Genomic DNA, 16,612 nt, shown 5'->3' with positions numbered 1-16,612 from the left:
CAGTAAGTTTAAGTCATCCTAGAGCAAGGGCTCTTCATTAGAGGGCTGCATACTCTTTATATATTTGTATCTCTAGCTCTTAGAAGAGTGTCTGACACATATCGGTACAAATATTTATTTATTTATTTATTATTATTATTTTTTAAAGATCTTAATTGGCTTTATTTGCAATTCTAGAATCAGGCAACACTTCATTCCATAAAAATAGTATAAGTGTTCTGATGTGCTGAGCAAAGAAGTTGGTTTTATAGACAGAGAGAAGATAAAGCAGAAACAAAAAACAAAAAGAACATTGGTCATTTCAAAATAATCTTCATTATAGTAATTATATGTGATTTTAATAATAAATTAATAAATACATTTTGTAATAGTTAAAAAAAAAAAGGAAAGTAAGTCGGTGCAAATATTTATTGAGTAAGAATGCATAAGGCAAGTACAAAAATTCACTTATTTAAACGTCATCAGAGCATCCTGAATTACTGACTCCAAAAACAAGAAATGCCATTAAAAAAAAAAAGAAGAAGGAAATTACTATGATTTGAGAGTGTAAGTTAAAGAGCAACACTATGTGGGCAGCGCCTGTGGCTCAGTGAGTAGGGCGCCGGCCCCATATGCTGAGGGTGGCTGGTTCAAACCCAGCCCCGGCCAAACTAACAAAAAAATAGCCGGGCATTGTGGCGGACGCCTGTAGTCCCAGCTGCTCAGGAGGCTGAGGCAAGAGAATCGCTAAGCCCAAGAGTTAGAGGTTGCTGTGAGCCGTGTGACGCCACGGCACTCTACCCGAGGGCGGTACAGTGAGACTCTGTCTCTACAAAAAAAAAAAAAAGAGCAACACTATGTTATAAACACTGATAGTACTAACTCATCCGAGGAAGATAAATGGAAGAGGTTCAGCATTAAGAGTGACCTCACATAATCAAATTTAGCTCTCATTCCAAATAAGGTGATATTTAAAATCTTCTCTGAGACATTCTTTCTGGTTCTTTTAAACAAAGGGCAAGGATAGCAAAAAACTATCAACATACTGGATCTCGGATCATGACTCTAAGAAGATTATCTGATAGTTTTATCAAGGTAGTTTTAATTTCACAGCCTGATCTCAGGACTGATAAGAGTCTAGAATGTGGCCATTTTCCAGTTATTGAAAGGTAGCTTCTACTTCTCAATTACCTTTCCTTGAAAAAAGGAGCTATTCATTTAGATACCAGCTGGCCAAAGGCAACTCACTCATTTAGAAGAAGCACCAGTGTACATCTTGACTGTGAGATGTTTCACTAAACACACACATATAGATAGTGTAGTGAGGATATCAGGATAAGCTATATATATATATGTACAAAGTATTCTTAATGTGTAAAGTCATAAAAATACATATGAGTAAAATGGAAATTCTAATGGTAATAATCTATAAAGTTTTAAATCCAAACATTAAAGCCCAATGATTCTTCTAAAATAAGATTACATTTTAAAAGTTAAAAAAATAAATTCATGGCTTAGTGCTCGTAGCACAGTGGTTATGGCACTGGCCACACACACCAAGGCTGGCGGGTTTGAATCCAGCCCGGGCCAGCTAAACAATGACAACTGCAACGAAAAATAGCCGGGTGTTGTGGCAGGCACCTGTACTCCCAGCTACTGGGGAGGTTGAAGCAAGAGAATCACTTAAGTTCAAGAGTTTGAAGTTTCTATGAGCTATGATGCCACAGCTCTCTACCAAGGGTGACATAGTGAGACTCTTGTCTCCAGAAAAAAAATAAAAAAGAAATTCATGCTTGACCATGAATAAAGAAACATAGCCAATATTTAAAAGCAGATAGAACTGTTTGTATGTAGTAAGTTACATTTTGGCAGAAAATATTTTTAAATTATCAAGATCCATAAGAAACAATCCCCATTTTTAATGATTTATTATAAGAGACATAATTTTCAAGGCCAACTTTAAAAATATGACCAATCTAACACATTAAAGTCATTTTTTACAAATGAGCTTTACATATCCATATATTTTCATTAAACATGTTAAGTAGGGGCGGCACCTGTGGCTCAGTGAGGACGCCAGCCCCATTTACGGAGGATGGTGGGTTCAAACATGGCCCCAGCCAAACTAAAAAAAAAAATAGCCAGGCGTTGTGGTGGGCACCTGTAGTCCCAGCTATTTGGGAGGTTGAGGCAAGAGAATCACCTAAGCCCAAGAGCTGGAGGTTGCTGTGAGCTGTGATGCCACAGGGTAAATGGAGCTTTGAACATTGTTTTTTGGCACTGGGCTTTAGAGAAGAGCTGGGGGTACAGGTATGAGTAGAGCGGAGGAGGAGAAATCTGACGGGGGGCAGGGAGCACCAGATAAGTGAATCTGAGGGAAACAAGGGTCACAGGCACAGGCTTTTGGAGTCTGTGAGAGCGGTGCATAATCAGTGGTGACAAGAAGGTGGGCTCTCAGAGAAGGAAACACATCTCAGAACAGGGAGGGCATCTTTTCTAACTGCCATTCTTGTGGGTAGAGAGGTCAAAAGACAGAGTGTGACTCACCAAAAAATGATAAAAGGAAATGAGGCCACAGATTTAAAAATTCACTAATTTTACTTTAGGCAGCAACAACAACCAAAAATTTAAGCCTGATTTACTACACTTGGTGAAAAAGTACATATTCGAAAACTAACTTTTAATGCTATACTTGGCAAAATCACTTTTTCTCTGTGGTGCAGGGACCTTTTCCCCTCACTGTGACAAAAACACGCACTCCAGAACCATCCATTAGAATTCTTTAAGGAGTTATTTTAGCCACCATTCTTCTGATTTAAGTAAAATTGGCTTTATAATACAAAGATAATGAACGGTTTACAAAGATATTTTTAAAAGCTTACATGATAAGGAGCTATAAATGTCAGGAAATCTAGTTGCCCTGATTAAATGAATAAAATGATAAAGGATAAGACATAATCAAATTAAGCATTAAATTTTGTTTTTATTTGTTTGTTTTAAAGACAGGGTCTCACTCTGTCACTCAGACCGAAGTGCAGCAGTCAGATCACAGCTCACTGAAGCTACAGACTCCTGGCCTCAATCGATCCTCCTGCCTCTGCCTCCCCAGTAACAAGGCCTACAGGCATGTGTGGCCGTGTCTAGCAAATTAAAAAAAAAAAAAAAAATTATAGAGATGGGGTGTCTTGCTATGTTCCTGAGTCTGGTCTTGAATTCCTGGCCTCAAGTGATCCTCCCGCCTTGGCCTCACAAAGTACCAGGATTATAGGCAGGAATTACTGTGCTTGGCCAGAGTTAAGTGCTTTTTTAGTACTGCGTTTATATATATAAATATTAAAGATGTATGTTTTACAGGAAAAAACTTTCATTAAGTAATACCTACCGTAAGTTACTTTATATGAAGCTTTTCTAAACAGTTTTATGTTGTTATTTCACAGACTTTAACCTGTAACGAAGTTCAAGATTCCTCATTTCCTTCCTCTAATTTGTGCAATTTGCCCAGCCTTTCCTCCTTCCCTCCCAGTTCAGGAGATGGTATGCCTTTCCTCAGGACATGCCCTCTATAACTCATCACTTCCAAAGTCCTTTTGTGTTAATTATTCCCTCTTTTTTTTTTTTATTAAACCACAGCTGTGTACATTAGTATGATCGTGGGGCACCATACACTTGGCTCATAGATCGTTTGACACATTTTCATCACATTAGTTAACATAGCTTTTGTAGCATTTTCTTAGTTATTTTGCTAAGACCTTTACATTCCACATTTACTTTCTACTGCAATCTTCAGCCTATCCTATTTTAAAAGCACTATCTGGTCAGCCTCTCCCAAACAAATCCTCTCTCTTCCCTTTAGCTACCTTTGTCTTCACAGGCCGGGCCAGAAAGTGCCAGAATCTGAAGCAGCTACAGAAGCTGACCAGTCTCTCACCTCTGCCTCACAGTTTGCGCTATTTCCCTCACAACAATTACGCTGCTCTTTGCATGTCTCATCCTTTCCCTTTCACAAACTGGCAAGATTCCTTAGTCAAAATTTTATAGGAATTGAGTCTGAATGGCTCAGCAAATAATCTCTTTTCCATTCTTATCTCTTCTTGGGCAAACTCACCGAGTTACTGAAGACAAAACCTAGAAGGTTTCCTGGACTTCTCTCTCTCCTGCAGAAGTACTGTCCTAATTTCCTCTGTCTCTTAAATCTACTCTACTCCTCCTCCATTCCCAGTCAGCCTCTTTGCTCAGGCCTTTATCACCTCTCTTCTGGACTGCTGCAAATCTGACCACCTGGTTTCTAGACTTCAAGTCTTGCATATGACTCCACTATCCAGAATGATAAATTCCTAAAATACAAAACTGATCCAGTCAATCTTCCACTTTAAATATTGATACAGATGGTTATTCTGTGTTGTGAGAAGAGAGAATATTTACAACTTAAAAACATTTTTTTTACTAGTCTGTAATTTTTTTTTTTGTGCAGTTTTTGGCCAAGGCCGGGTTTGAACCGGCCAGCGCCCTACTTCTTTGAGCCACAGGCGCCGCCCTGTAATTTTTTCATAGTATAAATGAGCATCACTTTCATGTAACAAAGAAATCATAAAAGTTAAAACATTGTACTTAAGTCTCATCTCCTTTAAGAAGTTTTTTGCCCCTTCCTCTAGCCTATGAAGTATCTGAGAGGTAAGAATCCAAGTTGGCTGACCTCCTAGAAAAAGAGAAGGGTCTCACTCTGTCGCTCCGAGCCTTGGGTTCTCTAAAGCTCCAAGACAGCCAGACGTGGCCCAGTACTGAATGAGGGCCCTGGGCAACTGCAAAATTTGGACACCAGCTCCCTGATCAAGCCATGTAATTACATGCACAATTACATGCATGTTGAATAAATGAGTGTACAGAACTACAGCAGCAGATCAAGGCCACAAGTCAGTAATTAGAAGGGCACATGCACCTTTGCTCTTGTTGTTTTAAATTTCTAAAACTACTTTTTTTAATCAACAACTTTTTATTGTAAAATTATCAAACCTACAGAAAAGTTGCAAGAAGAGTACAATGATCACTCATATATCCCTTACCCAATTTCAACATTGATAACATTTTGTCACATTTGCTTCATTTCATCTCTTCTTTCCCTCTTCTTCTATCCACCTCCTTTCTTTCCTATGTATTTTTTAAATGTTTTGGCTGAACCATCTGTAAATTATTTGCAGACATTTTAATACTCATCCCTAAGTACTTCAGCATGTATTTCCTAAGGATAAAGGTATTCTCCTACATAACCACAATGTAATTATCACACTTAGGAATCTTAACATAAAATATAATACTATCATCTAATAAAATCCAAGTCCAAATTGCCCCATTGTCCCAAAACATCTATTCTCCAGTGCAATTCACCATCAGTCAGGGAGTATCCACTGCATTTAGTTGCACGCATATCACTTAGTCTTAATCTAGAATATTTTCTCTAGTCCTTTTTTATCTTTCATAATACTAACATTTTTGATGAATCTAAAACAAACATTTTAGAAAATGCTAAAATCAAAACATTTAAAAGAAATGCTTTGGGTTTTTTATACCTCAACTAAATATACAGGCTTTGCCCTTGGATTTCATTCTGGTATTCTGAATCTATTTATAACAGAAATTACTTGAAACACAAATACAGAACTGTAGAGCTGGAATTGGGCTCAGAGATTACCATCTCAAATACTTCCTCATTATAGATGAGGAAACTGAAACCCAGAAGAATTTGGAAGCTTCCTCAGAGCAAGGCTTAAAATGAGATCTGACCTTCTTCTCCTTGGTGTCATTTCTACCACATGACACTGTTTTCTAGGCCATCTTCTGTTCCAAGATAAGAAGCTTTCAGATGATTTTTATACTCTGAATATATTTTTTAAATGTTACTGATAGATATTTCCCATTTTAAATGTTAAAAAGTGTCCTAAGGCATTCTTCATAAATCAACATTCTTCATTTCTTATTACTTGAATAACTGTTTCAAATGCCACATATGCAAACCAGGTAAAGCAACTATTAGGGGGACAGGCCTATACATCAGTCCTAGCCCATCAACAATAAGGGGATACACATATCAAGATCCACATGGGTAGTGTGTGGAATGGAAGGCTCATGCTTGGAACTCAGTTTGAATTCCAGTTCTTTGAGTTATTAATTCTGAAACCTTGGGCAAATCATTAAATCTCTCTTAGATTTTTTTTCTTCATATTTATGAGGACAGGTAAATAAATTGACAAATTCATCCCAGAAAAAGTACCACATACCTATTGCTTAACATCACTCCGGTCACTTCTGAAGTACTCCCCTTGGTATGCTATACACTAATGCAAGTGTACAGTACACCTTTCAAAACAATTTTGGAAATCTTTTCCTGGAATGGCCATAAGAAGTGTCATACAGGTCTGATATTTACATTCGCAAATCCATCCTAGAAAAAGTGCTTTGAAGGGTGGACCAGGCACTGGCATGAATGCATAGCTTCCTGAGGGGAATACTTCAAAGATGACCACAGTGATTGATATTCAGCAATGAGATACACAGCATTTTTTCTAGGACGAGTTAGCAAACTTAATTGTCTGACCTTGTAAAACAGGAATACTAATCATTGGAATCTTATAGGTTTTTACGAAGAACCAGTGAAATTACTAAAGAAATGATAAAGCCAAAGCACTCAATACACTGCCTGCCACACAGGAATAGAAGTTCCTTTCCTGGTCCTACTCCTGCATCCCCAGACTTCTAGTTTACACGGCCTCAGGGAAATGGCTGGTGGCGAAAAGCGAATAGTTCGCTCTCCCTTTCAATACTAACAAAGTAAGAAAAAGGTGTTTTACTAATTAAATATGGTTTTTAGATAAAGGAATTTTAACTAACTTTTATATACAGTTATTATGCTTGCTTTTGGAAAAGACACAGCTATGATACCAATTTTGCTAGTAAAACTAACAAACAAATGCATGCATATTTGTACTTTGGGTGTGGGACTAGAGTGAAATATGACAAAATGTTAATAGTAAATCTTTTCAGGTGGTAGAAATCTAAGAGATTTTATTCTGGATATTTTGTATACAGCAAAATTTCTACAATGAACATATTACTTTCATAAAAAGAAAAAGTTATACTTACCTTCTAAAATAATGAAAATATTTTAATAATACACACTTATGAAGGGATTATATTCTAAAGTACATACAGTCAAAATTCCCTTGAAATTACATTGACTTACATTACATTATATTCTAAAGTACATACAGTCAAAATTCCCTTGAAATTACATTACATTAAGGCAAGGTCATCTTGGTGAACAACATGCTCTCTCAATATGATAAATCTAACTCACACAGTTGTTTTTCCATCTGCAAAACAAACTTCTGTTTCTTCATTTTGGCACCAGATGTAGGTACTGGCACTTAATGCTGTTTTTAAAAAGTATGTATCTTTAAACTCAGAACTACACTTAATGCAGCAAGATGCTCACACTGCAGATCCGTGACTCTGATAGCATGCTTAGGGAGGACATATTAACTGTGTATGGAATTGGTCCAAAATATTTAAATCATTATTTCTTCCTCTTCTTTCTTCTGCCAAGTATGCATAGCTGAATTTGCAAATGTTAATTAAATATAAGTATAATGTGTCTCCACTGTAAACATAACTTTACTCTTTTTTGGAGACAGAAGAGACATGGTTGAACTCTGGAAATACTGGCAGTTGATCTATAATCAACACAGGCAAGTGGAACCCTTACTCATGGCTGATACGCAGGCCCTGTAATTGGGGGAAGCTTGTTCAATTGTCAAAATCTTGTAATTCTTCATTAATGACCAGCAAGCAGCTGATGTCTTAGCCCCTGAGGTACCCCAGTACCCACCCTAGGACCTCCTCTCATCTAGTGACTAAAGGGGACAACAACACCCCCTACTCTAACACTATGGTTAGCTGGTGCCCACCTGATTGTTAATATTTCAAACACCACTCTACATCTCTCTATCCATTCCTAGGCACTGCTAGTCTTGGCTACTACACTTATTTCTGCACTTTCATTTTATTTCCAAAGATAGCTAAAGTTACAGAGCCTACATGCATGCGCATGTGTGCCTGCGTATACACACGGGTGTTTAAGAGAAAGAAATGGGTAGAAGGAAAATCTTAACTTCCAAGAAAACAAAGAATTTCATCATGGATCTTATTTCTGAATGTCAAGGCAAATGCAGATAGGATTCAAATTTATTAGAGATTTGGCTCTTCATCCTGACCAATATAAAAGCTACTGCATTCTCTCACTGCCTGTTGGGATCCTTGAAGCTATCTAAAGCATATCATACTCCCTATACCGAAAAGAAAAAGCTAATTCCTAATGCTAACAAGAACAGAGTAATCATAAATAAAAGGTATAGCATTTGCAAAATACATCTAATAACCTAAAAATGTCACCTATAATATAAAATGTCAAAGTTTAAGGGTATCAAAATGACTTTATTTATAAAAGAAATTTATCTTTTATCTATATGGATCAAAAATAATTTATTAATAGCCGGATGTTGTGGCAGGCACCTGTAGTCCCAGCTACTTGGGAGGCTGGGGCAAGGGAATCACCCTAAGCCCAGAAGTTGGAGGTTGTTGTGAGCTGCGTGATGCCATGGCACTCTACCAAGGGTGATAAAGTGAAACTCTGTCTCTATACACCCACAAAAAAGTAATAATTTATTAAGTAGCTAAACAAGAGTTTAAGGAAAAAGGCTTAACTAGATTTAAAAAAACAAGAAAAATTGTATAATTAGTTTTGAAAATAAACAAAACCACATTAGAAAAATGTTACAGCAATAGTGATTTTAATAAGCCAGAGAACAGAAAATTCTATGACTGTTTAAAATGACTGTTCTAGGAACTAGACTGTCACTAACACATATGGCAGTTATAATGGCAAGTCGGTAATTACTACGCATATAGATCTGTATAAGATTTATTTTATGTAGCATCGTAAAATATAGAAAAAGAATGTTTATACCTGCATAGGTCCAGGAATACAAGACAGAACTCTCTCTATGTTTTCAGTGGTTACATCAACATCATTCACAGCCACAAGGACGTCACCTAAAAACAACAACACAAGATAGTTGTCTAAATATCCAAAAACTAAAGAGACTTAGAACAGAACACTGAAAATCATCTATTCTGACTTCCTTAAAGTACAGTGAAAAATGTAGTACAGACATTCAGGGACCTGTCCAGGGCTATACAGGTCATTGGTGGCAGAGCTAATCTCTCAACTTTACTTTTCTTAATCTAAAATACTACCTAACATTGCACCGTAACTAAATACAACCCCATATATTTAAAAAGATAAATATCCTCATTCTTGATACAACTGAGAGAATTATGTAAACCTAAAGGTCAAGTGGAAATTTTGTAGCATATGAGAATTGCACTTAACAAGATCCAAGCCAACCACTTAGATCCACAGTGAAAAAAATTCAGCTGAAATTTAAATTAAATCCACATGGCACATCACAACTCAATATGCTGTGGTATTCACTGCTCTAATTGATCTGTGTCTACACATAGTTGCTTCAAAGGCCCCAACCATATTAAAACACACATCATGTTTCAGTAAAAACTCCTTTCCCATAGATTTTTTTAAATGGCTGTGTTTAACAAATTGGTAAAAAAATAGAAATCAGCATCAAAATGAAAATTTACTTGTAGATTATAATTAAAGGTAATATCAAAATGCCAATTAACTATATTAATAGAAATATAGACATACCAGTTATTTTTCTGACCATCCCTAAATGAATCATTAGGAAATTGATCAAATAATTCATATTCATGAATTAATTTATTGAGAAAATGTTTATAGAGCATCTACTGGGTGCCAGGCACTATTCTAATCACTGCAGATACAGAATCAAACAAAACAGAAAAAATCTCTAACCTCAAGGAACTTAATATTCTTTGGAGGAAATGGATAACAAACGTGTTTTTAGGCTGAGCATTCTAAATCCAAAAATCCCAAATCCAAAATCTAAAACTTTTTGAGTGTCAACCTGATGCTCAAAGGAAATGTTCACCAGAGCATTTGGGATTTCAGATTTTTGGTTTTGGGATGCTCAACCAGTAAGTGTAATACAATATTTCAAAATCAAAAAAATAAAAATAAAATTTCAAACACTCTAAACTAAAAAACTAAAGAGATTTAGACTGGAACACTGAAAATCATCTATTCTGACTTCCTTAAAGTACAGTGAAAAATGTACAGATAAGGGATACTCAACTGTACAAATGGAACAGCATAATTTTCCACAAGTCTGTCATGTTTTTGTACATCTTAAAAGCTGAGGCACTGAGTCTATGTTCTGATTATATTTTGAAGGATGTTTGTATATTGAACAACCTTGGATGAGTGTTTCCCTACTCAGCAAAGGTCAAGTTTGTTTACTGCATGATATACTAAGTCAGTGTCTTGCTCAATAACTTATTATAAATAACTGTTCTTTATAAAAATTGGTGTTCCCTAAGCTTAGAGTTCCTCTTGTTTAAGGAGGAGTTTCTTAGGCCTCGTGAAGATTTGCAAAACCCTGTACTAGGTTTGGATGCTCAAGAGTTGCTACTCAGTTGAGAGTTCTGCAAGCTTGATCATCAAGTCATTACGATGGTCAACTATTGCACCACTCTGAACAATCTAGAGCTTTTTAAAGTAAGAATTTGCAGCCTAAAATAAACTTCCAACTCTCAGTTCCACTTGGAAAAATTAAAGGCATCATGTGAGAGATTAAACAAGTTAATTTCTTTGTAGCTATAGTCCTTCTTTTAAAAAACAGAAAATGAACCATGAACACAGTATAAGATTATCAGTGTAAAAACACCATCTTAGTGATGTGTTCTATCGTCTTCAGTTTATGTTATCCTCAGGGAACCTAAGTAATGAAAGCATTTTAAATTTGTTATTTTAACCAAAAACTCCATTGGATGACGTCCCAAACAACTTTTTTTCTCCAAACTCTAACGTACATATTTCTGTAGCTGGGTGTAGAAGTGAATATTATCTGAAAGTATCACATCCAACAAACCTCTAAAACAGTGGTTCTCAACCTTCCTAATGCCACGGCCCTTTAATACAATTCGCGACCCACAGGTTGAGACCCACAGGTTGAGACCCACAGGTTGAGAACAGCTGTTCTAAAAGTAGGAAACATACATCATCACAAAATACTTGAAAATAAAATTTAAAAGCAAGTGTAGTATACCTAATATTTATAAATGTTCAGTAGAAAATTTCCCCATTCTATAAAAAGAAGAGTTATATCCACTTCTCATTCTCCTAGACATTTGCTTCCCTGTTTTTCTGAGCACTTTCTGTGAAGTGACTCAGAGATGGCTGGTTTGCTAGAAATCACATTCCTGCAGTAGGCAGCCTGCACTCTAGGAAAGCTCTTTTTTCAACAAATACATGGGAATCATTAGTATACTCTCTTCTATTTCAAAGGCTGAAAGAAAATGAACTGTGTGAACTGGTTTACACTATTAAGTAAGAAATGGTCCAGAAATTACCAACAGGTAGAAATAAGAGAAAAAATTTATTAAGTGACACATTTAAGAATCAAATATAAAGAAGTGAGATCAATTCATCACAGAACTTAAATCAATTCCTTAATATTAAGTTAATTGTTTGAGAAAACTCATCTATTTCTCAATATGTACTTTATCAAACAACAAATGTATACTAAAGGGCTACTACATAAGGCACCAAGGGACGTGAAAACATACACACAAAAGTTTGTTTACTACTCTTTATATGAAATGAATAGATAACTTGAGAAATTATTATTATTATTTTTTGAGACAGAGTCTCACTATGTCGCCCTTAGTAGAATGCTGTGGCATCACAGCTTACAGCAACCTCAAACTCTTGGGCGTAAGGGATTCTCTTGTTTCAACCTCCCAAGTAGCTGGGACTAAAATTATTTTTGAAACAAAATTATCACATATAAATATAGGAAAAATAAAGAATATACATGTCAAAACGTTGCCTTTAGGTACATGGGATTTTTATTTTTTGCCTAATTGTATTTTCTAAACTGCTTACAATAAATATATATTATTACTATTGCAAAGAAAAAAATTAAAACTCATATTTAACAAAAAGAAACCTCGGGCAGTGCCTGTGGCTCAAGGAGTAGAGCACCAGCCCCATATACCAGAGGTGGTGGGTTCAAACCTGGCCCTGGCCAAAAACTGCCAAAAAAAAAAAAAAAAGAAAATGGTGAGGTGGCTCCTGTGGCTCAAAGGAGTAGGGCGCTGGTCCCATATGCCAGAGGTGGTGGGTTCAAACCCAGCCTCGACCACAAACTGCAAAAAAAAAAAAAAAAAAGAAGAGCTAGAAAAATTATGGTTCAAACCCAGCCCTGGCCAAAAACTGCAAAAAACTGCAAAAAAATAAAAAAGAAAAGAAAGAAATGATAGCTATCTGTACTACAATATAGGTGTACTACACCTACAGCTCAGAGGAGTAGGGCGCCGGCCCCATATGCCAGAGGTGGCAGGTTCAAAAAAAAAAACCTCCACTGTGGCTGACAGAATAACAGCTTCCCAAAGATGACCATGCCCAAATCCATAAAATATTTGAATATTACCTTACATAACAAAAGGACTCTGCAGATATAATGAAATTAAGAGATTGGGAGACTATCTTGGACTGTGTGAACAGTCCTAATATAATCATAAGTGTCTTTATAGGTAGGAGGCAGAAGGGTTGGAGAAACAGACTTGAAGATGCTACAGTGTCTTTGAAAATGAAGGAAGGGACCACCCACCAAATAACGCAGGTGGCCTCTGAAAGCTGGGCAAGGAAGCCTGGAGCCTCCAGAAGATTTACAGCCCCGTGAATGCCTTATTTTAGTGCAGGATGACCCACTTCAGACTTCTGACTTGCATTATTGCAAGATGATAAATTTTTAAATTTATATTGTTTTAAACCACTACATTTGTGGTAATTTGCTATAGCAGCACAAGAAATTGAATACGCTTGCCTAACAATATAAAGCAATGTTTGCTAAATACCAGTAAGGGATCATGAGTGCTGCATAACAAAAATAGATATGTGTACATAAAGTACCTTTGGAGGTCAGTAGGGGAAAAATATAAATCAGTTTGTTGAAAGAAAGGATTGATGCACGGAAAGACTGGGAAATATGTATGGAGCAGTAGGATGAAATCAGATAGTACATTTAAATTAAGCCAAATTTGACTTCAGAGGAAAGAGAATCTGGTTTTTGAAACAGTTACTATACTGCCACTTTATAAATCCAAAATTCAATGTTTATTGCCAATGTAGTTATTGGCAATGAATTTTATTATGATTATTTTTTGAGAGTTAAGGTCCCTCCTCAGCATACCATTCCCAAAGTCCTTGAATAATGGCAGCTCATATATTCTATCATTTAGAACATCTGATTAACAGAATATCACATTCCCTGATGACAGTGGAAGAGAAATGAGAGAAAGATTTTAATTTGTCATTAAATTTGAAAATCACAATGAAAATTAGTGACTCTATTTTTAGATCTTTAAGTGTTCTCCAAACATCTTTCCAAAAGGGCCGTATTAGTTTGCATTCCCACCAGCAGTGCGTAAGTGTTTCCTTTTCTCCACATCCGTGCCAACATCTCTGGTTTGGGGATTTTGTGATGTGGGCTAATCTTACTGGAGTTAGATGATATCTCAAAGTAGTTTTGATTTGCATTTCTCTGATGGTTAAGGATGATGAGCATTTTTTCAGGTGTCTGTAGGCGTGCGCCTGTCTTCTTCAGAGAAGTTTCTCTTCAAGTCCCTTGCCCAGCCTGAGATGGGATCACTTGTTCTTTTCTTGCTAATATGTTTGAGTTCACTGTGGATTCTGGTTATTAAACCTTTGTCGGAGACATATCCTGCAAATATCTTGTCCCATTCTGAGGGCTGTCTGCTTGCTCTACTTACTGTGTTCTTGGCTATGCAGAAAATTTTTAGTTTCATCAGGTCCCAGTAGTGTATTTTTGATGCAGCTTCAATTTCCCTGGGGGTCCTCCTCAAAAAATATTCGCCCAGGCCGATTCCTTCAAGAGTTTTCCCTGCGCTTTCTTCTAGTATTTTTATAGTTTCATGTATATATCCAGAAGACCAAAAATCGCACTATAACAAAGATATTTGTACCAGAGTGTTTATTGCAGCCCAATTCATAATTGCTAAGTCATGGAAAAAACCCAAGTGCCCATCAACTCATGAATGGATTAATAACTTGTGGTTATTTGTACACCATGGAATATTATGCAGCCGTAAAGAAAGATGGAGACTATACCTCCTTCATGTTTACATGAATGGAGCTGGAAAATATTCTTCTTAGCAAGGTATACAAAGAATGAAAGAAAAAGTACCCAATGTACTCAGCCCTAATATGAAACTAATTTATAGCTTTCATAGGAAGGCTACAACCCAATCTCAGTACAAGAATATGGGGAAGGGGGCAAGGGAGGGGAAGGGAGGGGGAGGGAGGGTGGAGGGAGGGTGATTGGTGGGTCCACACCTAGGGTGCATCTTGGAAGGGTGCAGGTGAAGCTTACTAAGTGTAGAGTATAAGGGTTTGAACACAATAATTAAGAAAATGCATGAAGGCTATGTTAACCAGTTCGGTGAAAATATTTCAGACTGTATATGGAACCAGCACATTGTACTTCATGATTGCATTATTGTTCACAGCTATGATTTAATAAAAAAAGAATTAATGACTCTAGGAGCACTACAGTTACAATTATACCTACAAATAATTTTTAGTTTTTACCTATGTTCACACAAAAGAGGTATTTATCCTTTAAACCTCTTAAGTAGTAAGAATTTTCACACCAGTATAGTTTTTACAATTATAATTTTAAATAGTAGAAAAACATCATAAATGTATTAACTTATAATTTAAATAACCATGCCCTTGTTTGAAACTTTTATACTTTTAATTTAAAAATATAATTTAAAGCACTTTAATAAGCATTTTTATCCATATAGCTTTTTACTTCTTTTTATCTGGGTTAGCAAACTTTTTCTTTTTTTTTTTTTTTTTTAATTTTTTTTATTAAATCATAACTGTATACAATGATATGATTATGGGGCATCATACTCTCACTTCATAAACCATTTGACACATTTTTATCACAGTGGTTAACATAGCCTTTCCGGCGTTATCTCAGTTACTGTGCCAAAACATTTACATTCTACATTTACCAAGTTTCGCAAATACCCCTGTAATATGCACCACAGGTGTGATCCCACCAATTCCCCTCCCTCTACCCACCCCCCCACTTTCCCACTTCCCCCTATTGTTAAGTTGTAGCTGGGTTATAGCTTTCATGTGAGAGTCCCAAATTAGTTTCATAGTAGGGCTGTGTACATTGGGTATTTTTTCTTCCATTCTTGGGATACTTTACTAAGAAGAATATGTTCCAGCTCCATCCATGTAAACATGAAAGAGGTAAAGTCTCCATCTTTCTTTAAGGCTGCATAGTATTCCATGGTATACATATACCACAATTTATTAATCCATTCGTGGATCGATGGGCACTTGGGCTTTTTCCATGACTTAGCTATTATGAATTGGGCTGCAATAAACATTCTGGTACAAATATCTTTGTTATGTTGTGATTTTTGGTCTTCTGGGTATATGCCCAGCAGAGGAATTACAGGATTGAATGGCAGATCTATTTTTAGATCTCTGAGTGTTCTCCATATATCTTTCCAAAAGGAATGTATTAATTTGCATTCCCACCAGCAGTGCAGAAGTGTTCCCTTTTCTCCGCATCCACGCCAACATCTCTGGTCTTGAGATTTTGTGATATAGGCTAGCCTCATTGGAGTTAGATGATATCTCAAAGTAGTTTTGATTTGCATTTCTCTGATGATTAAAGATGATGAGCATTTTTTCATATGTCTGAAGGCCGTGCGCCTGTCTTCTTCAGAGAAGTTTCTCTTCAAATCCCTTGCCCAGCCTGCGATGGGATCCCTTGTTTTTTTCTTGTTGATGCGTTTGAGTTCTCTGTGGATTCTGGTTATTAAACCTTTGTCAGAGTTATACCCTGCAAATATCTTCTCCCATTCTGCGGGCTGTCTGCTTGCTCTGCTTAGCAAACTTTTTCTATTAAGAGCTAGATAGTAAATATTTTAGGCTCTGCAGGCCATGTGGTCTTTGTTGAAACTACTCAGCTCTGTCGTTGTAGCTTGAAAGCAGCCATAGTCAAAAAAATAAATGAATGTGGCTGTGTTCCAATAAAATTTTATTTATGGATACTGGTATTTAAATTTTATGTACTTTTCATATGTCATAAAATATTATTAAAAAATTTTAACAGGACTGTACAAAAAGGGGTAGTGGGCCTTATTTGACCTGCTAGCTGTGGTTTGCTAATCTGTTTTAGCTTATATTTTTATAAACATCTCAAAATAGATTAGGTTAAATGCACATTGTTGTAGATTAATACTGTACTTATTTCTAAATTACATTTGAAAGGATAAAATAATTTCCTTCTTTGCTTCAAAAAGAAACCTTTTGGAATTTTCTGCCACCTATTAATGCAAGCAACCTGGCAAGTCAAAGAGCCCCAAAGCG

At 36.3% G+C, this 16,612-nt stretch overlaps 1 protein-coding gene across 1 annotated transcript in view; it reads right to left on the bottom strand.

Annotated features, from left to right (window-relative positions):
* INTU (inturned planar cell polarity protein) overlaps positions 1-16,612 on the bottom strand; it is a 104,540-nt gene that overhangs the window by 73,232 nt on the left and 14,696 nt on the right. The window contains exon 3 of the mRNA XM_053577691.1: positions 8,996-9,081. Coding sequence (XP_053433666.1) covers positions 8,996-9,081 — 86 coding nt within the window. The remainder of the gene's footprint in view (positions 1-8,995; positions 9,082-16,612) is intronic.

The sequence above is a fragment of the Nycticebus coucang genome, chromosome 1 (assembly GCF_027406575.1).
Source record: "Nycticebus coucang isolate mNycCou1 chromosome 1, mNycCou1.pri, whole genome shotgun sequence".
NCBI classification, from domain to species: domain Eukaryota; kingdom Metazoa; phylum Chordata; class Mammalia; order Primates; family Lorisidae; genus Nycticebus; species Nycticebus coucang.
The sequence above is the reverse complement of the archived record's forward strand: the minus strand, read 5'-3'. Positions and strand labels throughout refer to the sequence as shown.